Raw genomic sequence first — 26,365 nt, forward strand, 5'->3', positions numbered from 1 at the left:
AAAAAAAAAAAAAAAAAAAATTCTAAGTAATTTACTCAACTTAAGTGCAAATACCTGACAATTCTACAGTGACGTGCAAAAGTATTTGCCGCCCCCCCCCCTCCTGATTTCTGTTTTTTTCTATTTAAGTGTTTTCTTGATTCAACAAGTACGTTGGTAATCAGGTTTGGGTGTGGCTTGTGAAATTGAACATATGTACATGTGAAGTTAGAAATATGGTTGAGTATCGTTGTAAAACGTAGTATGCACACTGTACTGCATTTCCAAAGCTTGGTTGTAGGTTCCTTTTTAGCATGTAACGCTTATGTGTATTTTGACTCGATGTACTCTGTAGTGTCATCACATCTAATCAATTTCTCACTCCAAAACCAGGAGCCAAGTCTTGGCCACTCATGAAAAACAGTTGCCGAACCTTGCACACTGTATGAGAGTTCAGTCAGATTTTGCTGTCGCGCTAGCAGGCTCAAGGCTAACCAGTGTGGTTCTTACGCTGCCGGGATGGAGGGAGGCAGTGGCGGGCACGCCGTAGGGGTCCAGGTGGGTGCCACAGCAGGGGCGGGTGTAGTGGGCGAAGATATGAAGCTCACAGGCAACAGAGAGGAAGAGGAGGACGAGGAAGGCGGCGTCCGAAGAGGCTCTTTGGGGTCGACCGAGGTGAGGGCTCCACCGGGACTGGAGTCAACACTCACGTTCTGTGTAATACATAAACACCAAACTGTTAAGACAGCTGCAGTGAAATCAAGACTTTTAAGCTACAGCAATGACAAAAAAAAGCCTGCAAAATCCTGTAAGGACTGGTGAGGAATAATAATTGCCAAACAAAAGTTAGTCCGGGTCAAGTGAGGCGTACTCTGTCCTTAGCGGGCGGTGCAATGCCGCTGCCGCTGGCCTGTCGGTTGTCGAAGATGTCCTCCGCCTTGAGATGCCCAGCGGCTCCGGGTAAAGGAGGGAAGCTGGACAGGCCCAACTCAAAGCTCGGAGACGGCGCTTTGGGTGGAGGCGGCGGCGATTGAGGTGGCACTCGCTTGTCGCACACAAATCGGCTTTGTGTTAAACAACATCATCAACTCAAATAGAAAATATATAGTTCCAATAGGGGAGAATTACTTACTGTAAACTTTTCGTCCCTCTTTTTCCTAAAAGTAGAAGAAGAAACGTTTTTGAAGGATTTGAGGACAGCCTATATTATATAAATGGGGTTCGGCCCACAGTTGCTTTGAATTCATGACGGTATCATACCTTCCTCGGCCCATTCCCAGGGAAGAGTAGTCTGCTGTGGCGGTGAAGTCACACACCCGACCTGTGCCCGCCGACTCCCGGCGGGGAAAGACAGCGGAGGCCAAGGCGACAGGAGGTAACCTGCTTCTAGGCTGGCTGGCAGGGAAGCGCGTAGGTGGGCTGCTGCGGACGCCGTTCAATCTGTCGCTGGGGAAACTAGGAAAGAGAGCTGGGCTGTCCAGGAGCCCTGTGCGCTCTGCGGCCGGGAGGGTCGGCCTCAGGTGAGGTTTGCTGTGATTCCTGCGGAGAACAAAATAACCACCCCGCCCAAAAATGTTTTTCTTCTTCCAAATCACTTTTCAGTCTGTTTTACGGAGAATAAATTCATAGCACCAACCTGGTCCTGGGTGAGTGGTGTCTGACATTGAGAGGAGTGGTCACTGGTTTGAAACTGGCCGATGTAAATCCGTTGATGAATTGGTTGTTGTGAAATGGAGCAACCTGGGAAAAAAAAAAAAAATTCAGTAATTAACACATATGCAGCATATACACTACTCCAAAAAAGTTAAGGATATTTGGCTTTTGGGTGAAATTTCATTGCATTCAAAACGTCCTAGGTGAACTTTATGTGACCTTCTCTTAGCCAGGGGTCCCCAACCGCCGGGCCGCGGACCGGTACCGGTCCGCAGGGCATTTGGTACCGGGCCGCACAGAAAGCACTTGCCTTTTTTCCGTTTTATTAATTTCGGATTGCGAAATGTTTTATTTTGAAAAATTACCGGATTCTCTGTTACATCCGTCTGTGTCACGCTTGACTCACGTCAAGGCACACTTCGTGGTCAGGTGACCGATGACGCTCATAAACAAAAGGCTGAAGCCCGCAAAATGAGTAAAAAAGCTGCTTGGAGATCGCAAATGACGGCGGCCTTAAAAGTACGTTCGAGACAACTGGATTAAAGTTCTGTCTGAATACTCTGAGATCGCCACAATAGCACTGTTGCTATTTCCGGCATCCTACCTGTGTGAGGTGTGGAGTTTCTGCAGCAACGGCGACTAAAACAAAATTACGAAGTAGACTCGATATAAACCACACACTTAAGGTGTCATTACCCCGAGATGGGACTGTCTGATTGCAGAAAATCAAGCTCGGGACTGTGGTGAGTCGTCATTTTCATGCACTTTGAATTTGCGTTGTATCGTATTTTGAAGGCATTAAACATTACCACAGCGATAAGAGTGTTGCGACCAGATTAGACGCTCCTTGTGTTTATTATTATATTTCGAAAACACCACAGTTTTCATGCAGCTCATACCATATTATTTTGTTGTATTAATCCGCCACACCTTCAATGCCGGTCCCTGAAAATATTGTCTGACTTAAACCGGTCCGTGGGGCAAAAAAGGTTGGGGACCCCTGCTCTTAGCTTCTGAATGCACATGTACAACTGTTAAATGTTTCCGTTCTTTTTGCACTAGTTGCTGTTCTCTCATGAGGAGGCAAAATTCACAACAGATGTTTGATCCTGAATCGACCAATAAATATCCTGGTTCAATTAGAGATGATGCTTAAACAGTCTTCCTCATCATGCCATTCACATTTTGACATCATGAGACCAAGACGACGGCCAACAATGGATCAACAGTACCCTGCCATTGTGATGCTTCAAACAGGATGTTCTCTCACGGAGTGGCCACTGACTAAGAGTGTCATCAGCACAATGCAACAGAGATACCGAGAGACTGGAAGAGTCACAGAAAGATGTAGACGTGAACGTCCTTCGGCCACATGCCATGCTAATGACCGCTAATGATCCCTAACTTTTTGTAGACGTGTATATGTACTCACCGTAAAATGCATGTTCACAGATCTTGAACACACATAGAATCTCTTCCACATATGCATTTTTAACCCTAACACGCAAAACTCTCAACTCTTAGACACACGCGCACACACAAATTCAACTGTGACTACCATGCGTACATTCAAATATCACATGCACACACACTATACTCTGACATAAGCACACACTTAACTGACTTACACAAGCACTCAGCTCTGTCATCCAAGTACAAGAACACATGCACAGTCTCTAACACAAAACACACTTAATTCCGGTGCACGCGCAGACCAACATGCTTAATTCAAACGCGCAGACTAAGTGCCGAACGCAACTCAAGTGGCTTTGCAGTTTTTTTAAGCATTGCATTCTTTGGCCTATGGCTGACCAATTGACACTGGAGCAGCGTTGCGAAATGGCCGCCTGTCAAGAAGCTTGTCTGTACTGGACTGCAGTTCAGTGCCAGTTTGAGAAGCTTTCTGGCCGTCACGCTGCTGCAAAGTGTCATAAAATTGACGCTATCTATGGCAGGGCTCTCGACACAGGATCTGTTCTTGACAAAGCACGTAGTGGAAGGCCAGTTCCAATCACCAGTGATGAAAACACTAAATTCCGACAGCAGGCGTACGCTCAAACCCAGGGCAAGTCTAAAACGGAGTGCTGCACAGCAACTCAGCATCAACAAAACTCATCTGTGCACGCACACACACAAACACAGCTCCAGAAAACTATGTTTTTATAATTCCTTGTCATATTATTGAAAGTGAAACAAAGCCTTTGTACGCCGGCAAGTTCTTACCAGCGTGGGGTCTATGAAGCTGTGAGTGGCCGACCAGGCCTGAGGCGTGATGAGGCTGTAGAGGGGGAACTGCTGCTGGGGGCTGTACATCGGCGGGATGTAGTAGGATGTTGTGTAGCGTTGCTGAGCGTACGGGTTCACCTCCACTGGCCGGTAACCATTCTTTGGCATGAATGTGTTCAAAGCGATTGCCTTCGCCTTTATTCTCGCCTGCGCGACAGCAACCGCACCAAATCTTATTTATAGTTATACAGTACATTTGTTGACATATGTAGGCGTAGAATTGTGTATATTTTTCAGGAACGTAGTGTTTTTTTTTTTTTTTGCTCTCTAGAATATATGGTGAATGTACCTTTAAAAAGGACTCACCTTGATAGGCTTCCCTTGAAAGGTTTTCACCTCCTCCCGGAGATACTGATATGCCTAGAACAAAAGAAAATGTTTTTGTCATTTTAAATTCACACTGAAGTGGCACCTTGAGATACAATGTTAAATCTTTGAAATTCTTGTCTGAAGTCATCTTTTCCCCACTGAAACCTACGACAATGACATGCTGCTTATTGTGAAGTGGTGTGTGTTTCATTACGTAGCACCATACAGCACAGGGCGTCTCAAATCTTTGCTTGCAAGTCATAGCACCCCAATAAATACATTCACAAATAAATAAATAGATAGATTTTTGGGGTAAATTAATTTAAAAAAAAAGAAAGAAAAAAAGCAGCAGCTCATATTCCGAAAAAAACTTTAGTGTGGCAGGCCACTTCTATCACAAGACGCCACTTTACTACTAATAATCTTCCCTTACGAACACAAAAAGTATTTGCGGGTTTTAAGGGCAAACCGAAAGCAACAGGGGAGCATTTTAAACCCCAACTGTGAGGTTAGTTGAGTCACTCAGAAGCGCGAAGAAAGAAACTTCAGGAAAAGACAACAATGGCGAATGTACGCAGAAAAGAATGTGTTACAATCACGACATGATTCAAATGAAAGAAACTGCATACAGCGGTATGTTTTGTGCATTTGGTTGATTTCTAAAGCTCAACACCGTTTTACCTGTTGTGCATCTGCTTCAGACTCAAAGGTGATGAACCAGTTATCATTGTAGGCAAATTCACAGTTGATGAACTTAGGTAGGCTGTCTCCTTTAAAGAGGGCCTCCACCTCCTGTGAAACAAAACAACAACAAAAAAAAAGATGGTATTTTGCGTTCATTTTGGGCTGTAACGATCAAATATTTTTAGTATAAATTGTTTAAAATCGATTATGCCATTGAAAATTTCTTTTACTTTAAAATGGATGGCAAAATAAAGTTTTCCGAGTGATTATCAATAGATTCGGCTAAAACTGTTGCTCATTGAAAAATGTTTCCAAATGTCTTATTTTGATCAACTAAAATATAATTGGTCTGCCTCCATGGAAAACTACAAAAAACATCTTTACTTCTGTGAGACTGAAATCAGAGGATTTGGACAATTTTAAGGTCAATAATGTCTTTGATTTATTATCGAAACAGTTAATTTGGTGATCGCTTGAGGATGAGCCAATTCATTTTGACACCTCCACATACATAACTAAGCAAAATGTCCTAAATACGGGACATTCTTCAATGAGCTGATGCACTCAACAGCGACAGGTTGGGGTCACTGTTCCACAAAGACATCACAATAATCCGAAAAAACACTTTGCATAACGGTCTTTTGACTGACAGTTCTCATTTTGAGACACTGATGACACCAACGAGACCATCGGCTCAGGTGCACCGAGGAGGACACAGAACAACCAGATGTAAAGGCTCATGTGCATGTCAACAAGCGTCCTTATTGGTTGATAACCAGGGAGTTGAAATGTCAGACAAGTCAGACAAACAGCAATGTAGGTCCACTCACGTGGACTGGGGTGCTCTCGGGAACCTCTCGAAGGATCACGATGCAACGGTTCTGATTGGGTCGCACCTTCTCCCCCTTCTCATCCACTTGGACCAAAGGCAGAGCTGGAGGACGAAGAGGATGACGACGTCAATGCAAACAAGTCACATGACGTCAACCTGAAGCGCGCGCGTGTGTGTGTGTGTGTGTGTGTGTGTGTGTGTGTGTGCGCGCATATATTTACACACACACATTCTAACTAGCGTTTTTGTGATTGTTACAGCTCATAGAGCTTGTTAGGTATCAGCCAAATCTCGTGAAAACCAATTCAAAGTCAAGTCTTTCCCGGGTTTTAACCAGAATCTCAAGGCTAAAGCCAAGTCGAGTGCGTTGAGCCTCACACTCACAGCGTAAAATGTCCACGATGAGCTCGACGTCCGTGCTGAGCTTTTTGATGTGATCCAGGTTGGCCACCGTCACGATTGGCACATACTGGTCGCTGTCCATTTGAGAGATGAGGTAAATGTCACTGGCCAGGTTCTCGCTGAGGGACAAAGAGCGGACACACTTGCTTAGTTACACTTTGGGTGAGGAGGAGAACAGCGGTGGGCAAGAATGATACATTGTGCTGCATCTGTCAAAAATAGCTTAAGAACTGAACTAGTAAGAGTGCTTGGAACTCGAATGACAACAAAATGACAGTCACAAATGAAGACGGCGATGCAAATGAAGACGAAAATGAGCAAACGAAGAAGCTAGAAAAGGCTTACCGGGAAAGACAGAATTCCAGAGTTTTCTTCAGCTGCTCTCGCAAACCCTCTTGGGGATTCTCAGGCTGGGGATCACTGACTATTAGCACAGAAATAAAATCAAATGTTAAATAGTCACAGAAGAAATGAAAGAACAGACCAAGTGATGGCTCGACACTCAAAAAAACGTCACGCTGAGGCACTTATTATAAGTCAAGGCTCTACTCTATTGTGACTTGTCCAGCTGTCATTTGTGCGTCACGAACCTACCTGCGGATGCAGGCGGCCTCTGCTCCGAGAATTCCGGGTAGGGCGGCTCCGAGCGCTCCAGGGTAACGGGCGCGGCCAAGGCGGGAGACTGGGCCAACATCACCAGCGGAGGTTCATCGGGCTCGGTTAGCAGAGGCTCTTGATAAGCCTTGTCCTCTTCACTTGCTCCATAACCTTCCACGCAAAAAAAAAAAATTATAATAAAAAAAACCCACAAGACACAAAGGTCAACAATCAGAAGGATTCCAATGATGCTCACAATTTGGCAGGAAAGGGAGTCCTTATAAAGTGCCACGTATTCGTGTTACTATAACAAGCTTATGAAAGAAAAAGAAAAAACATGCCTGAAGACAATGCCAGCCTCTCTGATGCAGTCGTGTTTGGGTTTGTTTTTAACACTTCACTGTGTGACTATTCATCAGGTTGAGAATTGCAATTATGGGATTAATGTGATGTGTCACCTTGTTATCGAGTTCATGATCTTGAGCGCATCGCAGTCACACAGTCCTCCGCGCTCCCCTTCTTTAATGAATGGAAAACTCTCCCTCCAATTTTGAAAGGTTGTCGCTTTCACGTTGATTAAAAAAAGAATATTTTTTCAAAGATTTCAATTGTGTGTCGCCACAGGTGGCAGTAATCGACTCAAGCTTGATCAGTACACACACAACAGCAATGCTGTGTTCGGACAAGGAAGAAAGCTTGCGACAGAAAAAAAGGCACACTCTTTGATCACTGTTTTGGAAAAAAATGTTTGAACATGTCTAATTCAGTCTGCTTTTATGGAGGACTACTGAAATCACCAAATATTTACTGTTGAGAGGCTGAAATTCAGAGGATTTGGACAATTTAAAGTTAGACATGGTCTGTGAACAAGCACCTACCAAAAAAGATAGATCAATTTGAGAATCAGTTATTGGCTTTATCGATTCATTGTTGCGCTTCGAAAACAACTCAAAAGTTGTGTTTAAAGAGACACTTTGTCCAATTTTTAAATATTGCAATGGTCAAATGCTTTTTCTTTTTGTTCAAATTGGACAAATTTCAAGACGGAAGAATGCTTAGGGTGAATTTTTGGTTACTTTTGGACGGGTTTCAGGGTGAAAAAAACAACATCTAGGGTATTGGGAAGTGCTTTGCGAGGGGTCACATCTTTTCACCTCTCTGTAAAAAGTCATGAAAAGTGAACGCTCCAAATGGCAGCGAGCGGCAGGCAAACCTGGTGGGCCTTGCTGGGCTGAGCTCTCGCAGCCCTCCTTCCATGGTTGCAGGGCCGCAGTGCACTTGTCAGCACCGCCGCTGGGGTCCAGGCTAAACATGTGGTTGGCCCATGCTTTCGCATTGGGGTTGAGGTCCGAAACCTTAGCAGATTCCTGCAGGCAGAACGCAAAATGAGGCTCAGAAGAATGCTTCGGAAAGAAGAGTATATACAAAGTTTCAAGAGTATCATGCTCCCAGCCTTTTTCACAGATGACGCTGAAATGGACATATCGAAAATCATGTACCCCCATTGAAATGAATGGGAAGGTCATTGATCTGTTCCAGGCATGCAAGTCGCAGGTACAGTTTTTGTGTACTTGGAGTAACTGTGACTTGGAAAGGACGTGACCATGAAAGGATGGAACTGATCTGGTGAGTGATGTAGGAATCAACACATGAGAGCGTAGTGTTGGCAAATCATTAGTCTGTCTGCATCTTGAGTGATTCGGCCTAAGTTGTGCCCTATGCGTATTTACTGTGTTTGTTCAGTTAAGCGAGTGTGTCTATCCTTCACCACCTGATTAGAGTATGTTCCAACCAACTATGGTAGTCTACTTTAAACTAGCTAACGATGTTTACTTTCCAATAGACAGGATGTGGTGTAAGTCAGTTCTGCTTTGCAGTAGACACTTGGTACTTTATCTTCTCCAAGTGTGAAATGATGTCAAATTTTAGACATTTTCTTTTTCTGACTCCTTCCGGGCTCACGAGTCGGCAGTAATGTTACTCCGGGGGGGGGGGGGGGGGGGGGGGTGGGGTGGTATGATCACCGCAAAATCCTGCATTAAAGAGTGAAGAATGTGCAATTTTAAAATCAGATGCGTACAATTTAAAAATCTGTGATACGCCCCCCCCCCCAAAAAAGACAACAAAAAGTGAACCATGATATGGCAAGAGACGGCTATTTTCAAGGCTGACATTGACATGTTCTATCCCATCTGTCTGTTGATGCTACTCGATATCCAGTACATATCAATGATGACAATGAGCTTTAAGAGGATAAATATTCAAACTTGTCCCATCGTCCTACCCTATCTGGCTGCCATGAAAAAGAATGGCCAGGAAGCACACCTTTGTTGTTTGACCTTCTACCAAATGGTCGGTGACGGTGTTTTGGAAAAAGATGAACGCATGCTGGCCAAGAGCACACATGACTTATTGTCGGTGTCATTAGACTGCAGCCTGTGGAGTGCCGACGTTATTACAACACTCGCGTTATTGTAAGGCTGGAAAAAAAAAAATAGTCGGATAACTGGTGTTGACCACAAAAATTGGTCGGAACAGAAATTTCTGTCTCAAAACTATAATTAATCTCTTTAAAATGAGATTTGCGACACCCAGAACCATTTAGTCCATTCTGTGTTCATGCATGAATATTTGTTGCAGACAAACTCGGTCCTTCAGTGAGAGGTGACTTCCTAACCGGAATATAACGCTGTCATTCAACTATTTTATACATCTCGTGCTGGCATCAATCATTATCCGGTTGCGGAAAGCTGCCTCGAGTGTGTAAACATTGATTAATCAAAACAAGTTTTGCTTTTTAGCCTTGAGGGATTTGTTTTTTTCTCCTCAAAACAAACAGACTTTAAAACAGTTTGAAGAACATGTTTTTTCCCCACTATTAACGTGCATAAACCTCCAAAAGAACTTTTTTTCATATGTAATTCTTTGAATCCGGTTTCCTCATACATCCAAAAACATGCATGGCAGGTGGTTTGAACACTCTAAATTGTCCTGAGGTGTGTTTGTGAGCACGAAGGGTTGTTCCTCTCTGTGTGCTCTGCGATTGGCTGGCAACCAGTTCAGGATGTACCCCGCTTAATGCCCAAAGCAGGCTGGGATAGGCTCCAGCACGCCCGCGACCCTCGTGGGATAAGCGGATTAGAAAATGGATGAATGGATGGAGGGCGGCCCGGTGGGCCAGTGGTTAGCGCGTCGACCTCACAGTGCAGAGGTGCAGGGTTCGATTCTGGGTAGGATTTCTAGTTAGAAAAATACAATTTGAAAAAAGTCAGAAAGGGAAACTGCTTTCACAATGTATAAAAGGGAACCATGTGTTATGGAAAAATGGTTCGTCGTACCAAACATAATAGGACTGAGGTAGATTTTTTGAGGATGATTCCAGTATTTGCCAGAATAAAATTGTTATAACGATAAAGATGTATAATGAATGAAAATACTTAAGCCTCTGTCACTCACAATCGCAGAGTGTCAAGGCCAATTTTGAGTTGTCTTGACGGGTCGTAGCCCATGTAGTGCGACATACTCAACGATTGGTCGTCTGGCATCCTGGATGGAAATAGTGTGGCATTTCCTACGATTGTTTCCTTGGGATTGACCAAAAATGAGATGGAGCAAAACCCCAGTCAACCCACTGACCAGCGTGCTCTCTTTAGCTCCTTTTGCTGGCCGCAATATCTTGTGGGACACAAGTGCATGTCCATGCTGGAGTTTTGCTCTACAGGAAGAACAAGTGCATGGTGCAGGGAACGAATTCCATGCCTTGAGCATACATACGTTGGTTCCTTGGTGGTTGATTGTACACTGGTTGAGGAAGTAATTGATTATATAGGCAGCAGAGATGGCATTCAAAATGCAAATACTGCTGACGATTGTGTGCATCCGGGCAGCCAAAAACTGTGATTCTAATTCAAATTCGGCTCATCGTGCAGCGCTACATGATCCAGCGAAAAATCCGTGACGATGCAAAATGGGAACGACAATTTGTCAAGGGGCAACAGCGTGTCCCCTCTAAGTTGAAATGAGAGTTTAACCTAAAGGAGCACGCACCAAATGAACGTTGTCCTTGGCCTCTTGTACTTGCTGCACCTGTGGTTCAGCGACAACCTTGGCGTCCTGGTCAGAAGTCATGAGCCGTCTGCTTCTTGGCTCCTCAGGGAGAAGTCTGCGTAGCACCCAGGAGCCTAAGGCAAAACAACAACAACAAAAAAAAAAATAAGACCACGGCAGGGTTTGCGCAGTGCTGCGTCATAACAAGAAAACAACATGTGATGTGCAAAAATAAAGAGATGTACATACTGCTATTTGTACTTTGCACTCCCCAAAACAAAAACATTTGATCAGTGCTCAATTAATCAATACACCCGCTGTGAGTCAATATGGTCTTTGTGCTTGCACTGATTCAAATGACGGCACGTGAAAAAGAATTTGCTGTGCGGCCGAATGGATGGCAGCACTCACAAACAGAAGATAAGACGATCGCCGCAATCAATTATTTTAGCTTATCAACATGCACAACATTGACCTCTCCGAGCAGCTAATGATTCAACTGTGTGCTATACTACTGACATAAAATACTCCTCGTTAACATCCATTGCCTCATTGAAAGCACTATAGCCATGCATGGGTCAACTAGTGTACAGCTTTGCCTCACTAGTAACGTGGAAGGAGTTGCTCGACTCAGGACCTTAGTTCTACCCATGTGCAAAAACATTACACAGTACAGGATGGAGCTTTACCTGCACCAAAAATTAAAATTACAAATAATATTGAATGAGGGCGAAAAAGAAGAAAGACGAAGTAGATAAAACTCAAAATGTTGAATATTAGAAAAGTAAGGCCATGCTGAGTTCATCAGATTTATTTGTGACATTTGTGTGGGTGGGCCAGTTGGGCCAGCATCATCGAACTTTGGGCGAGCCAATCGGCACGTGGTGACCTGGGGCAATTGTCAATTTCAGACTCTAAAATGTATTTCTTCGTTTTTTCTTTATACTTATCTAGTAAAGACAATTCAGATTTTATTTTGCAGTGCTGACCCTACAATAATGTGACACTCTGATATTTTTGCTCACAGTTATTGTATTGTCCAAATCTGATATCGACCAGCATTGCTAGCTAGGGGCGGTTTTATGGTCCGCTTCATGACAGCTGAGTGCTCGTCCACTTTAAAAATTGAGCCCTGAGCCCCAACAACATGACGGGTGGGCCATTACGGTTTAAGAATAGCTGGTGGGTTTTCCCTGGGGGAGTTTGCTCGACAAGCAGGTCCCAGGAGTTGGAGGAGGGGGACGGAGGGTGGGGATTGCGTTGATCCACACAAGACACGTGAGCACCCCCCCCACTTACCATAAAATCCGGTGATTAATCTGCAATTTTTGTCTTAAAAAAAAAAAGTTTTTTCCCCCCCCAAGTATTGTACAAGGGTCCAGACAAATTACAAATAAGTAAATATAGGATCACATTCTATAGACATTTATCAGTAGAGGATGTTCAAAAAAAAGGTGTATTTACATTCCAACATGATATTTTATGTCTGATGTTACAATTTCATGTAATATAAAATTTATATTTTCGACAAATTGCCCAGAGTTGTGGCGGACATTTGAGTTCCTGTTTCGAGTGTTGTTGCAGCTTAGTTGCCTCCTTATTACTTACCTCATTGGTGTTTTTCTCAGCATTAGCCCACTGGCATCCTTCACAAGCCATTTGCAGCAAATATGTGCACTATGAGGCATGTTGTTTGCTATTGGCATACTGCAGAGTCCCCCAATGTTGTTACAATTGTTGCTTGTAGCAGAAATAATGTTGCGAAGGTTTTGGAGTTCAAAAAAAATACTGAGTAATGAAATAAACAATAAAATAATGAATGTCCCAAATATTTGTTTGCAAAAGTCCTACTTCAAACTCATTTTTTCCTTTCTTTTTTTTACAAGGAGCAGTGTGCGCCATAACATGAAATTTTAGGGTGCAAATAGAGGCACACACTATAAATTGACTGGCAAAGTAAATATACATCCCATTCATTTTTACGTATTTTAAATACAATCAGTTACAAGTTAAAATCTGTTTCAAATACAGTTTAGGAAATAAATCTTTGCTTAGCTTTTGATGACCACTAAGGCCTACTGCATTTCAATGACGATCATTATTACCGTGGTCTTTGATGAACAAAGTGTTTTTCGAGGTTCTACTTGGTGTCAATAGACAAGGCAATAAGACATCTGGTGCATTTCCCACCCCTTTCTTAACTTTCATATCCGTCACAGGAAAATGATACTGAAAACACTAGTACCGCCTCGAAAATGCCAGTTTGATAAATACTGCTCTGACGTAAATCAATCAATGTTTGGAATTTTACACCCATCCCACGCGATAAACGGGGTTTTCCCAGTGTCAACACTGCAGGTGGGAGTGCAAAAACGTCAAGTGTTTTGATCACAGGAGGAGCGAGCACCATGCTACGAGTCTCCTCGGGGCGGACATTGATTTAATCATTACACCCCAAAAAAATGCCCGAACAAACGCATACCGGTGGACGTTCATGTTGATCGAGTAGCCCCAGTGCCATTAGCGGTCGTGCCCAATGAAAGATGGCGACCTCCGGCGTGAGTTCCCCCGATTCCCCCAACCCCCATCAAGCTAATATTGAGTTAGCTTCCACTGCTAACTTCACCGGACTTTTCTACTACAAAGCTTTTGCGGAACCCCCGTTGTTTTTTTAACTTTTCAATGAGTTCACTTGAACAAGTTCAATCGAGATTTTGACACTCACCTGTCAACTCTCGCTGGTCCAGCAAGCCAAAAACAAAACGGGAAAAAAAGCGTTCAAGCAGCTGCGGAGGGGCACAGGAGACACCGGGGTTTCGACTGAGGCCTACGTAGGGCGTCCGGGGCTAAATGCGCAGGGTATTAAGCAGCAGGCTCCCCCGACGAAATAAACGTCGCAGCTCAGCCTCCCCGGGACACTTCTTGGAGCGTCCGCCGAGTGTTAACAGTCTCCCCCCACCCCCACCCCCCACCCAAAAACGAAGCTAGTTCCCCGCTAGCCTCACAGCGAGGTAGTTAGCAGGGGGAGCTAGCTGGGTGACTAGCCTAGCCCGCTTGGCTTTGACCAACTTGGACTAATGCGGCGCGTGGACAATTCCACGCCAGGCAAAAGCCCCACACACGGTCAGCGGCGGCAGCAAGGGAGAGGAACCAATAGAGCAGTAGCGGCGAAATCCAAGAAATAAACGCGTCAAAGCTGGCGACGTTCCACGCGAGCACACACAAGCTTGCCGACTGGAATGGAAGCTACCGCTCGCGGTTTCCTTTCCCTTTCGTCTTCCAGGCTAAGATCCTCGACACACTGCAAATGATCACTCTCCACAAAAAAGGTCAGCCAAGTAAGGTCGTGTACTGGCACAAGAACGCCATGTGCCATCATTTACTGTCAAACTTTGCTGCCACTTAAGAAAAAAAAATCAATATCAGGTTAAGTGTTGAGTATAAATTGATGGGGCGCATGTTTATGTTATTGTAGGTACTGTTTTGTTTTTGTTTATTTGCAAGTTTTGGATTTTTATCTCCGCTTTAAAATTATATTATGTTAAATTGTAAGGTTTTTTTTGTTTCCATATTTTTTTTTTTGCTGCCAGCCCATTCTAGTCAGATGTTTTTTTAATGGGATGGGATTTTCTTTTTTTTCACTGGCTAAAACGGGCTGACAATTTTATATATGTATATTTTTTTGGGTGTGTGTGTGTCTAATTTAACTTTCATGCACCGAACTCTTTTACTCAATGTTTGCCCCTCCAGCTATTTATTATATTGAACAGCCGGTTTTTAGTGAGACGTCTGCATTTTCCGCTCATCTTTGGTTCAATGCGGAAGCCGTAGCTGTCACCGAGGGCTCGCGCACTTTCCCCACCTATTTCATTCTGCCGGCGCTGATTGGCTAGGGCTCTCAGCGGTCCGCTCGGATTTGCTCCTGATCGCAGGGTACGCACGCGGACCCACTCGTGATCGGGCGGCAGTGGGCGGGGTCTTTGAAGCACCGGCCGCTATGATTGGCTGCTTGAACTTGGCCTCGGATCGCTACAAATTGCTGTCTTCACACATTACAAGCAGTGTTACGAGATATATTTCAAAATCCTCAAGTCAACCACAAAACATGAAATTCTGTGTGCTTTGGAAAGTCTTGGTTTTCTCCTATGGATTGTTCCTAAATCATCCGAAAATGGAAGCTACTTAAAGTATGAGTTTTTTTAATGGTTTATGATGTTGCAAAGATTCTGGCCTTGGAAAAAAATACTGAACGTTGTTTGAGAAATGAGCAGGTTTCAACTCATTTCAATGTCAATGCATTGCTTTTGATGGAAATATTGTCCTTAACAATATGGCCGCCACATAACTATGTCGGTTAACCGGGCTGCTACATTTCATAACGGTGCCCAGTAGCATAGATATAGGACACGCTTATGTTTGAATGTAATATGTTTGTCAAGGTAACCGCTTTGTTTTCAACACAACCAGTTTGTTGACAGTTTACCTCATGCAGTGCATACATTTGACTGCAGGAGGCGACATCAGAAAACACTGGTGGTCCATCACTTCCGATTAAGGCGGAACTAGCACGCTAAACAGCTAGCCGGGCTCCTTTCCTTTTCTGCCGAGCCGTCTGCGGACCAAAACGTGTCCCGACAAAATGGCACTGTATAACTTCAAGAAGATCATGGTGGTTCCCACCGCCAAGGTATGTGATCTTTGACGAAGTTTACACCTTAAATCGTTTGCGTTTTCATCGCTTAGCTCTGAAAAATCAACTGAAATAAACGTTGGCAGCTCGGCTGCCAAACACGTGCATGGACGTGGACGCTCCGGACGCGTTCAATTCACGATTATTTCCATTAAGTTGTCCAACATTACATCGCGGTTGTATTCAAATGAGGCATTTTGGGTTATTGACACCTTCTGATTTGATTGACTTAAGTCAATACACAGAAGGAACGTTTTTTTTATGCTTGTCAAGAAGGCACAGAAATGTCTTTTGGTGTCCCACTGTGTTACAATAAACCCACCTCTGTCTGAAGGGATTTTGGCTTCCAGGGAGAAATTTGTATTTTCTTGAGCTCGCCAATGTGAGTGACAGTGATTGAAATGTGAGTGACGTAGACTGTTTTTGTTTTTTTTAGTACGAGTGTGGACTGAATTCGAAGTACAGAGAATACATAGTACAGAATCAATAGTTTTAAATTGTACACGTGGGTTTTGACGGTTAGCCTGGATTAGTTTTGATAAATGTTCTCTTTTGGCCTCTTTAACTGTGATGTGGAGTACTATTCTTTCTCTTTTTGTGTGTGTACCCACTGCAGGATTTCATTGACATCACTTTATCCAAAACACAACGGAAGACGCCCACAGTGATACACAAGCATTACCAGATCCATCGCATCCGCCACTTTTACATGCGTAAGGTGAAGTTCACGCAGCAGAACTACCATGACCGCCTCACGCAGATTCTGACCGACTTCCCGAAACTAGATGTGAGTCAAAAACACTTGGTTCAAAAGGAGAAAAAAAAATCTTGTACAAAATACATTTGATGGACGTTTTGCTGTTCGGCGCAGGACATCCATCCCTTCTACGCTGACCTGATGAACGTCCTTTACGACAAAGACCATTACAAACTGGCCTTGGGTCAGATCAACATCGCCAAGAATTTGATTGACAAGTAAGTATGATGTTGAATTTCCCAGAACAAGAACACTGCAGTGAAATGTTGTTGTTTTTTTTTTTTTTTGGTATGTCTCATTTTTGCTCCATGTGCAGCACTTTGTGTGCAGCCGTGGTTGTTTTTTCAGTGCTTTATAAATAAAATTGAGTTGAGTTTTTGTTTGTGTTAGCGTTGCCAAAGACTACGTGCGCCTGATGAAGTACGGCGATTCTCTTTATCGATGCAAGCAGCTGAAGCGAGCCGCTCTGGGTCGCATGTGCACCATCTTGAAGCGACAGAAGTCCAGCCTGGAGTATCTGGAACAAGGTAGCGCAATGAGCCTCAATTTAGGGATGGGTGACATTCTTGCGTGGGTTCTTTGAATTGCCATGGGATAGTTTGGGCTTTGGAAAGCTTTTACATGTTGCTGCATGGAGAAATAAACATGACAAAAGCTGCAACTTTACCATTTTGAGTGGAATAGGTGTAATCGTTCCATCTTTGAATCGTATCATACCATGTGTAAGGAACCCCCCCCCCCTTTTTTTTTTCTCCAGTTCGTCAACATCTGTCCCGTTTGCCCACCATTGACCCCAACACCAGGACGCTGCTGCTGTGCGGATACCCTAACGTGGGCAAGTCCAGTTTCATCAACAAGGTGAGCTTGTTCTCTTTGCTTTTCAACTTTTCTCTCAGCAAAATGTAGACCCAATAACAAAATGGTAACTTTATGTTCAGGTGACCCGAGCGGACGTGGACGTGCAGCCATACGCCTTCACCACCAAGTCACTGTTTGTGGGTCACATGGATTACAGATACCTGCGCTGGCAGGTGAGCACCACCTTTAGCGTGTCCTTTGTTCATTTATGATAGCTGAGAGCTTGATTCCGCTCATCTACAAACATCACAAATTGATAGTAAAGGGGCAGTCTGCAGAATCCCCCAAGTTTGAAAAAAATGCAAACGGTGCATTGTGTAATATCAAATTAAGATATTCCTGTCCCATCGTACCTCAGGATTATTGAAAGCAAATTAAAAAGTTGACACCTTTTTCAGTTGATACCAATTTGCTACAAAAAAAATGAAGTGAATTGGATCAGGACGACTTTAGTAAAAATCCATAAAATACACTTGTTGGTATTATTTAGTCTCGCCATTCTGACCTTGTTACTCCACAGGTAGACGACTCATTCAATGATGACATTTGTTGATGATTCTTGTACTTTTATTAACGTTGAGATGACTCAAGGAAGGTTTGAAACTGCTTACATGCTGTCATAAAATAAAACAAAACAAAATGCTTTGCCCATTTGTCTGCCATATGGTAAACAGTAGGCTGAACAGCAAAAACTTAATGCAACAATATCAGTTTTGCTTTTCACAATAGAACTGAAGTTTACTCTCACAAAAAAGCAGCTCTGTTAGTAACAAGTGGGTCTTGTGGTGCGTCTGGCGTAGGTGGTGGATACGCCCGGGATCCTGGACCACCCTTTGGAGGACCGCAACACCATCGAGATGCAGGCCATCACGGCCCTGGCCCACCTGCGGGCGGCAGTGCTCTACGTCATGGACATGTCGGAGCAGTGCGGCCACTCCCTGGCCCAGCAGCTGGAGCTCTTCAACAACATCCGACCGCTTTTCGCCAACAAGGTGACGACGACATTTTGTTTGTTGGCTCTTTGCAGCCACCCGGTGTAACGTTTGTGCGCTCTCTCCCGGCAGCCGCTCATCGTGGTGGCCAACAAATGTGACGTGAAGAAGATGAGCGAGCTGTCTGAGGAGAACCAGGTACCTTCTTTCGATAAGGCTATCAGAAGCGACGAATCCATTTTTCCGAAGTTCAACGCGCCTCCCCGTTGGCCCTTTTGTGTTTCCTTTTGTAATGTTTTGGCTGTATGAAATGGGATTGGTTTGGGGGGGGGGATTACAGTCTGTGCCTTGGTTAAAAAATTGCCCATAAGATAAAAAAACCTTTATTTGTCTCACAATGGAGAAATTCCCAATTTACAGCAGCAAAATTATTAAAGGGAGAAATAAAAGAACAAAAAGTATCAATAAATATGAATTATGAAATATAAATATAAGCATATTAAAAATTGTTAAGTCCAGGTTTTCAGGTCTGTCTATTCAATAGCCTGATTTTATGATTAATTTAAATTTGATAAAAGTGGCCTCAGAAGTTCTTACTTTTTAATTTGTCTTTGTCTTTACGACAGCTCGTGTAAGACCCTAATGACACTGGCCACATGTTTGCTTAGAAAATGTTTGCAGACTTGTCCGCGGAAGGCATCCCCGTCATCGAGACCAGCACACTGACTGAGGAGGGTGTTATCCAGGTCAAGAATGAGGTGAGACATCACGAGACCTTTGCGTTGGCTTTGGCCGGCTTTCACCAGAACACCCGTTTCTGCACTTAGTTTATCGCGCTCGGGTACCCCCTCCTCTAGTACAGTTGTCTTGTGCGTCAGGCCATCTCTCATGAGCGCGGTGGTGTTGTGTGCCTCAGGCCTGCGACCGTCTCCTGGCTCAGCGTGTGGACAGCAAGATGAGGGGCAAGAAGGTCCACGACGTCCTCAACAGGCTGCACCTGGCCGTGCCCGCCAAGAGAGACGACAAGGTTGAAGCACGTGAACGCAAGCATCAGGAAAGCGCCGTCTGCCCTGCGCTTCACTCACATTTGTTCCCGCAGGAGAGACCGCCGTTCATCCCGGAGAAAGTTTTGACGCGCAGGAGAGCTATGGAGGTGGACGCACCAAAGCGCAAACTGGTATGCCTCAAAAACATCTTTTTTTCCCTCTCGAGGAATTAAGGTCGCTAATTGCTTTTTTTTTGGGGGGGGGGATTAGTGTAAATTCTTTTTACTAGTTTTTAATCAGAGATGGATGTTTTGTTGATTTTTTTTTCTTCAGATTTTGAATCAGCAGTTTTTTTCCTCTTGCATATCAGGTTTTCATAATAGTAAGTGTAATATAGCAATGTATTTGGTAATATTTCTGAATGAAGGGTGAGGTTCAGCAACAGGTGGAATATTTTGGCAACACATGGTAAAATTTGTATTGAACAAGGTTTAAAACATGAAATTACAACATTTCAAAAACCTGATATGCTTGGAATTTTTTAAAAGTTAATTTTATTATTAATTGATCATATGGATTATTAATGGCCCAGCTCTACCTGCAACCGTTCTTTACTAATAGAACAATATGCTTTCCAGGAGAAAGATCTGGAGATGGAAATGGGAGACGACTACGTCCTGGACCTTCAGAGTGAGCTTCCTTGTCATGGTCGTCATCATTAGCTTTCACGCGGCCACCCTAACAAGCACCATCTTTGCATCTGTCAGAATACTGGGACCTGATGAACAACGACGAGAAGCACGACAAGATCCCGGAAGTGTGGGAAGGCCACAATATCGCCGACTACATCGACCCAGCTATTATGAAGGTCAGTCGCAACCGGGAGCGAATAACCCAACCAGAGTTGACGCGTGAATCAAAATCCAGCAACAATCACCAATTACAGCACAATCAAAATCCTTGAACACTTGAAATCACTTTCTGTTGAGGGGCGGATTCTGTCTCATGCAAAAGCTTTGTTACCATAGCAACTTGGGAGCGGGCTTGGGCATTCCAAGAGAGGAGAGGAACGGTTTGGAAATGAGTATAATGAGTAAGATGTTTTTAGTTTTAAGTTCTGGTTATACGTTAAAGTTCATTATAAATATAGATTAGGAGGCAGATTGGAAAACGACAACTCCAGTTACAAGAAAAGAATTTTGTTCAGAAAAACAGAGTCCCGAAACTCTGACACTAAAATGGGGTTATGTCTGTTAACTTTGACTATTTTAGAGTTGACTTCTTTTGTCAAAATAGGCTTTCCGTATTTATTTGTTTTTAGTGTGTGCACGCCGACATAGTTTGTTTGTGTTGCGGATCAGAAACTGGAAGATCTGGAGAAGGAGGAGGAGCTCAAGGAGCGTGCCGGCGAGTACGACTCGGACGACGAAAGCGAGGACGAGGAGATGAAGGCGATCCGCGTCATGGCCAACCAGATTCGCGAGAAGAGGCATCTCATGATCTTGCAGTCCAAAGAGAAAGACGTGCACGGGCCGCGGATGCCCAGGACCGTCGCCAAGGTAATGCCACCATTATTCCAGTAACTCAAATATTATCTCCATATTATTTTATATATATTTAAATGTGGAGTGTAAACAACTGTTGGACCTCCGTACGAAAAAAATACATTTATAATACATGTAAAATGGTAAACTGTAGTTTCAGTTGGTTATAGCTTTTTTTTTTTTTTTTTTTTTTTTTTTTTTTTTTTTTTTTTTTGCACACGGCGCACCGCATTAAGAGATGCCATGTCAGTAACGGGTGATATTTCTGTATTTAATACATAACACACACTACATTATTGGACGCAGGCGCGGTAAAACGTATGCTCGCCTAAACAATACGGAAGCATACGCAGTAGCATGCATTCACTCTTGCGGATGTTTTTAAAAAGGCTGCAGGAGCAAAACTGAGTTCAGTGGTACTTAACTGAAGTATTTAACACTGTACTCACATTATTTTTGAATCGATCTTCATCCACAAATCCATCAAAGTCCTCATCTGTATCCAAAATAAACAGCTGGAACACGCCAGGTTCCCTCTCGTCATTGTCATTGTCACAATAGTGAGACTGAAAAGTCAACCGCAGTACGGCCATAAACGATGGTGACATCCGTGGCGCAAAGGATATTATGGTCCTATGTGTTGTCTTCTGGCACTTAGGTTGAGAGAAAGACGTTGGAGAAGGAAATGGGTGACCTCGGCCTGGACATGAGCGACAAAAACAACGTGAGTAGTGGTGTCCTTTCCCGGGTGACGCCTGATCATGTGCGAACCACATTTGACTATTTGTCACTCTTCTTGCAGAGTCACTACGCCCAGAATGCTCGCCGCTCCCGCAGCGTCACCCGGAAACGAAAGCGTGAGAATTCGGTGGCGCCGCCGACTTCCAAGACACGTAGCCAGAGCACCTCTCGGCCTCCTCGGGACAAATCCGGATTACGAGACGCAAAGGTACGCTTCACATCGGGATCACCGGGACTAAAATGATCACCGTCAGTTCGATTAGCATCATATCACACACACAAAAAAATGGTAACAAACAAACAAAAGTAAGTAAGTCATGATAGAGCGACTTAACAGTAGAATACATTTTTAATTCTTTAAACTCCATTTAATTATTATTACAAAATATATTTGTTGTGTGCAAATTTATAGACTGCTGTTTTCCTCAACAAAAAAAAAACTGACTTTTTTTGTGCAAGATGGGAACAGAATTTTCTATAGGCGAAGGGTTCATTTCTATATTGTTGACAATATTTCCCCCCTCCCCCCTCTCTCAAATGTCTTTTTGTATTTCAGATGGCAAAGAAGACCAAGAAAATGATGAAGAACTCCCAGAAGGGCATGAACCGCCAGGGCAAGAAGGGCGAGGCGGACCGACACGTGTTTGACCTAAAACCCAAACACCTGCTGGCGGGAAAGAGGAAGTCAGGACCCACTGACCGCAGATGAACAAGAATCACAAGTCTCTCTGGACTCTTGGAACATGTGAAGAAGGCACTTCCCTCTGGGTGACTTCTACACAATACCCAAATCGGGAAATGATCATTACCTTCTCTGTCCAATATTTTAGTAACTTGTTGATGATGGCGGCGGTTGCGTGATTTGTTGTTCCGGCACTCAAACACTGTGTGGGAATTCATGTTGGATAAAGTTGATGTTGGCAAATAAATATTAATCTAATCCCAGAGAAGGCTTTTTTCAAATATTTTAAATCAAATATTCTATTGTATTATCACCATCCTAGACAATGTTGTCTATCAGGATGCAAACTCTTAACCCTATTTGCAAAATAGAATCATCAATGTGGAAGAGCAGCAGATCAACTCTTGACTCTCGTCTATTGTTCGACGATTCTACTTGGCAGTTGGGGCTTGTTTAATTTTGATTTATTTTTTGACACATTAAAGATATGGGAAACTGTTTGGAATTTTCTTTGACTTAGGGGTGGTCTCCAGCCCAATCCCCAACTCCACCTGGGCCGAAGTCCACATTCCGAATCAAAGAGTAATCAGTCATAAGATGACAATTTTTTAAAGCAGTTTTTACCTGACTATTTTAGTTAGTCGTTATTGTGATATGTTCACAATTTTCACGCCAAATGCAATACTTCAATACGCCGAATTGACAGGAAGACTTAAAAAACAACGATGAAACTTCTTAAATCAAATGTTGAAATCGTGAACGCGTTGTTGTGCACCGAAAAGGATAAAAATCATAAGTTTCCTGGTCCAGTTTGGTTGAAAACCGTCTAGTCTTTTATTCCGACAATCCTTTGCACCGGAAGAAGATCCTCTTCTTGTCCGTCACGGAGTGACCTCCGTTGACGTCTTTTTGTCCCTTCTTCATTTTCTTGTTCGCCGAACAAAATGTTGGGTTGGCCCTCATTACTGCTGATGTTCCGTAGCTCGTTACCTCTTCTGTAGACTTTTTGGTAAGTTCCCAGCCGCGTTTGGTAGTCTTGACTCCGCCGTTTGCCTATTAGCATTGTCGGAAGCTAACGGCGTTAACATTAGCTGGGCTAGCTCATTTTCTCCTTATTTAGTCGCGAATTTGTCAGTTAAACGTCACAATATCCCGTTTTGCTTCCCATTTTCACCTCTTAATTCCATTTTAAGCTTTGGCGTGTTTTATTTTCATGCCGAGTGAGGTGATTGACAGGAACAGCGCCTTTGACAGACAAGTGACGAGTCATATAAGGAAAAACTGAAATACAGTACGACAAATCTCTTTATTTTTTGAGTCATATTTAATCAGAATACACTTTGAACTATTTATCATATTTGAACTGACTTACATTCTGTCACTTTCGTCATTATTGTATGTTTTTATGAAGGCAGATATTACCAAGCGCAATTTTCCCTCATTAAAATGCACATTACGAATGGTCATTTTAATAATCGATTCACCCGTGGATTATTTTGCCAATGAATTGGATTTAAAAAGTATGATTTAATAGGATTTAAAAAGTATGTTTTAATAGCCATCCCTTTATTCAAAACGTGACATTTCAAATTGACAGTGCAAAAAATCCACACACTTCGATCATGATTCAGTTAACCGGTTTGGTCCATAACATTTCACAAAATCTGTCTAAATGTTGATCATTGTTTTCCAAAGTAAGAGCTAATGTTTTCGTTTGATTCAACACAATCCTAATCAATCCACTTCCATGCAGGACTACAGAAACGGCATGTTTGCAAGTGAGAAACTGACATTTGGACAATTTTGAATTTTATGGGGTATTTAAATGATCATCAAAAACAATTATTGATTTATTTTAGATGATACATTTTTGGTTCCGGGGCTTGAACAGATAAAAGGGACTTCGGTGGATCTCAGTGAAGGAAAATATGATTTGGGACACAATCACGTGAATTGCATGTTGTCTCTCGTTTCCAGACTGTGCCGCTGAGGCTTTCGGTAAGCAGGAAGGATGCCGGTGGAGATCGGCACCGGCGGCGCCACCGGCACCAACACTGGCACTGGCGGAGGCATGGTCCGGCAGGCCAAGCAGAAGAGGAAATCACACAGTCTGTCCATACGCAGGACCAACAGCACAGACCAGGAACGATCTGGCTTCCTGCAGAGGGACATTCAGCTGGACACGCAGGTCAACACTTTGGCAGTTCTTTTCACCTTGCACAGGACAAACCCGTACGGCTGGGTGAATGCTATAGAGCAGGGGTAGGGAACTCCAGTTCCTAGAGAGCCTTATCCTACCGGAGTTCCCTACCCCTGCTATGGAGCATTCACACAAGATGCTCCTTAGGGATGTTCCTCATTTGACAAATGACACGCTTCACACAGTCCAATTCACACATTTCCACAAGAAAATTCTCAAATGAAGCGATATTGTACACATTGACTTCCTACATCCGCATTTCTTTATCGATTAACACCATTGCGACTTCAGTCATTCTGCACGTTACGATTGATCACAATCACGCATAGAATTTGATTTCAATACATCTTGTAATGGCACAATCAACCTGCAGTTTGTTGAAATTACTGGTACTGAGATTTTGTTTTTCAAGAATCCAACATTTTGTTAAGGTGTTTTTAAATTGTTCAAATACTGAACTTTTTTCCAACAATCCATAATTCTTATCAAATGTTTTCAAACAACGGCATTATGATATACTTTTTCTGATTTCCATTAGTACAATTTTTTTTCATTTTAAAACCCCAAAGTCATGTTCTTTGTAAATAAATAAATACAAATAAGAGTTCTAATATACCTTTGTTCAATTTTTGTGGTTTTTCTTTTTGTTTTTTGTTTTTTTTTTTTTTTCCCTAGTTGCAAAAATAGGATTTGTGTTACAAATGACTTGATACCACAAAATTTTGCAGGGATATCGCATAGCTGACTTTCAGGCAACCATTTGATAAAAGTAACATTGCAGTGCTGACAAAATGGAAAAAAGTTTAAAACATCATAGCTTCCCTTCATCCATTGTCTTCTCTTTACTTTTATTTGTTAATTTTATCAACAACATCCTTGGTGACTTGACTTTTATTTGATTCTTTTTATTTGGGATGACCTTCATCAACAACAATCATATCTTGACTTTTTACTTTGTTGGTTCCAGTCATGTGATAATCTGGAATGTTTGGCAAGGACAGAGGTGAGTTTAAGGGTGTAGTTCAAACTCACTGTGTATTTTTAGACTGTACTTTTTAAAAATCATTCTTATTATCGTGACAGTTATGGTTACTGCATATTATGCTAGGCACTCCCTAGCTGTGGTGCTGTCCTGTCCTGTACATTTAGTTTATTGTGTTCTTTCGCCTCCTTAACCCGTTTTAATTTAGTGCACTGTGGACGCGTCAATGGGTTGAGGTGTTTAGCGCGTTCACATGTGCACTTCTCCTTTTATAGGCTGCTCACTGCTACTTTTCATGTATGGCAGTCATCTTGATGAGGTAGCACTCGCGGGCTAAAAAGCTCTCATCAGCTAAAACCTAACAAAGCACTCCAGCACAATCATACAAAGCGAGTAAAAAGCTCTATTGACTCATAAAGGGGAATATTTTCAGACCTTTTTGATGCACTCAATGGAGTGGAGAGGCTTAGTGATCATTGAATGGATCCTTAAAATGTTCTTCCTTTATCTGTTTTCATATAGGTTCAGTTGGCCTTTAACCTGCGCCCGCCCTATTTTATTTACAATAAATAACCAGTTATTAAAACCCACAAATAACTGTATTTTAAATAATCCGTTTTAGGGCAAAACGAAACGAGTGTGGCTGTAACCATCATTCCAAAGACTTTTTCAAATGTCTTAGAACAGGGGTGTCAAACTCATTTCACATGGTGGGCCACATACGGCCTGGGTAGATGTCAAGTGGGCCGGACCATTAAAATGATACCATACTTTGCTATAAATAACCAAAACAACATGTCTTTCCTTTGTTTTGGTATAAAGAAGCACAAGAACATTAGGAAAATGTTGAAATTAAATGAACATATCTTTTACAAAACATTTCATGAAGCACCTTACATTTCCTTCGACAAATGTGCAATTTACTTTTATCATTCACATATATGCATTGCAACTGATCCCACTGATTGTACAAACTTTAACAAGTAATTGGTTTTGAAAAATATAGTAATGCACTTTAAGATTAAATGAGATTTATAAAGAAAGGAAGTTTTAAACCATTTACACGTGCATATAAAATCTAAATGTAATCCCTGCCTACACCTTACAAACTAAGGAGCGTGCTATTAAATGTGTAAATGTGAGAGTGCTATTGATAGCGTCTGCTGTCATGGGTCTGTCTCAGTGATGGACTGAGGCTGCTGTT

General features: G+C 42.8%; 3 protein-coding genes across 4 annotated transcripts in view; 2 read left to right on the forward strand and 1 right to left on the reverse strand.

Moving 5' to 3' along the window:
- Positions 1 to 14,113, reverse strand: part of larp4b (La ribonucleoprotein 4B) — a gene marked incomplete at its 3' end in the record, with an annotated part of 15,071 nt that extends 958 nt beyond the window's left edge. Inside the window, exons 1-15 of the mRNA XM_019874914.1 lie at positions 13,515 to 14,113; positions 10,790 to 10,923; positions 7,956 to 8,109; positions 6,740 to 6,913; positions 6,491 to 6,569; positions 6,128 to 6,264; positions 5,742 to 5,845; positions 4,909 to 5,019; positions 4,225 to 4,278; positions 3,856 to 4,065; positions 1,616 to 1,719; positions 1,240 to 1,518; positions 1,112 to 1,136; positions 851 to 1,024; positions 490 to 692 (exon numbers count right to left, since the gene is read on the reverse strand). Of these exons, the coding sequence (XP_019730473.1) occupies positions 490 to 692; positions 851 to 1,024; positions 1,112 to 1,136; positions 1,240 to 1,518; positions 1,616 to 1,719; positions 3,856 to 4,065; positions 4,225 to 4,278; positions 4,909 to 5,019; positions 5,742 to 5,845; positions 6,128 to 6,264; positions 6,491 to 6,569; positions 6,740 to 6,913; positions 7,956 to 8,109; positions 10,790 to 10,870 (1,889 nt within the window). The remainder of the gene's footprint in view (positions 1 to 489; positions 693 to 850; positions 1,025 to 1,111; positions 1,137 to 1,239; positions 1,519 to 1,615; positions 1,720 to 3,855; positions 4,066 to 4,224; positions 4,279 to 4,908; positions 5,020 to 5,741; positions 5,846 to 6,127; positions 6,265 to 6,490; positions 6,570 to 6,739; positions 6,914 to 7,955; positions 8,110 to 10,789; positions 10,924 to 13,514) is intronic.
- A 1,233-nt stretch (positions 14,114 to 15,346) lies between these two features.
- gtpbp4 (GTP binding protein 4) lies at positions 15,347 to 22,242 on the forward strand. Its single transcript, XM_019874961.1, has 17 exons — positions 15,347 to 15,476; positions 16,096 to 16,266; positions 16,351 to 16,454; positions 16,627 to 16,763; positions 16,994 to 17,094; positions 17,175 to 17,267; positions 17,895 to 18,086; positions 18,159 to 18,224; positions 18,695 to 18,784; positions 18,943 to 19,053; positions 19,126 to 19,203; positions 19,651 to 19,702; positions 19,780 to 19,880; positions 20,374 to 20,571; positions 21,215 to 21,280; positions 21,359 to 21,505; positions 21,854 to 22,242. The coding sequence occupies exons 1-17, from the start codon at positions 15,429 to 15,431 to the stop codon at positions 22,004 to 22,006; spliced, it is 1,908 nt and encodes a 635-aa protein (XP_019730520.1). The 5' UTR covers positions 15,347 to 15,428; the 3' UTR covers positions 22,007 to 22,242.
- A 580-nt stretch (positions 22,243 to 22,822) lies between these two features.
- Positions 22,823 to 26,365, forward strand: part of LOC109518854 (WD repeat-containing protein 37) — a 13,969-nt gene continuing 10,426 nt past the window's right edge. For both annotated transcript variants that reach the window (XM_019874962.1, XM_019874963.1), the window contains exons 1-2: positions 22,823 to 22,988; positions 23,957 to 24,167. In XM_019874962.1, coding sequence (XP_019730521.1) covers positions 23,991 to 24,167 — 177 coding nt within the window. In that variant the 5' untranslated portion in view covers positions 22,823 to 22,988; positions 23,957 to 23,990. The remainder of the gene's footprint in view (positions 22,989 to 23,956; positions 24,168 to 26,365) is intronic.

This window comes from Hippocampus comes, unplaced genomic scaffold (assembly GCF_001891065.2).
Source record: "Hippocampus comes isolate QL1 unplaced genomic scaffold, H_comes_QL1_v1.1 scaffold20, whole genome shotgun sequence".
Taxonomy (NCBI): Eukaryota; Metazoa; Chordata; class Actinopteri; order Syngnathiformes; family Syngnathidae; genus Hippocampus; species Hippocampus comes.

Coding starts and splice junctions, on each gene's coding strand:
- gtpbp4 (XM_019874961.1), top strand. CDS start 15,429: ATGGCACTGTATAACTTCAAGAAGATCATGGTGGTTCCCACCGCCAAG. Junction 19,204..19,650: donor ACGCACCAAAGCGCAAACTG/GTATGCCTCAAA, acceptor TATGCTTTCCAG/GAGAAAGATCTGGAGATGGA. Junction 19,703..19,779: donor CTACGTCCTGGACCTTCAGA/GTGAGCTTCCTT, acceptor TGCATCTGTCAG/AATACTGGGACCTGATGAAC.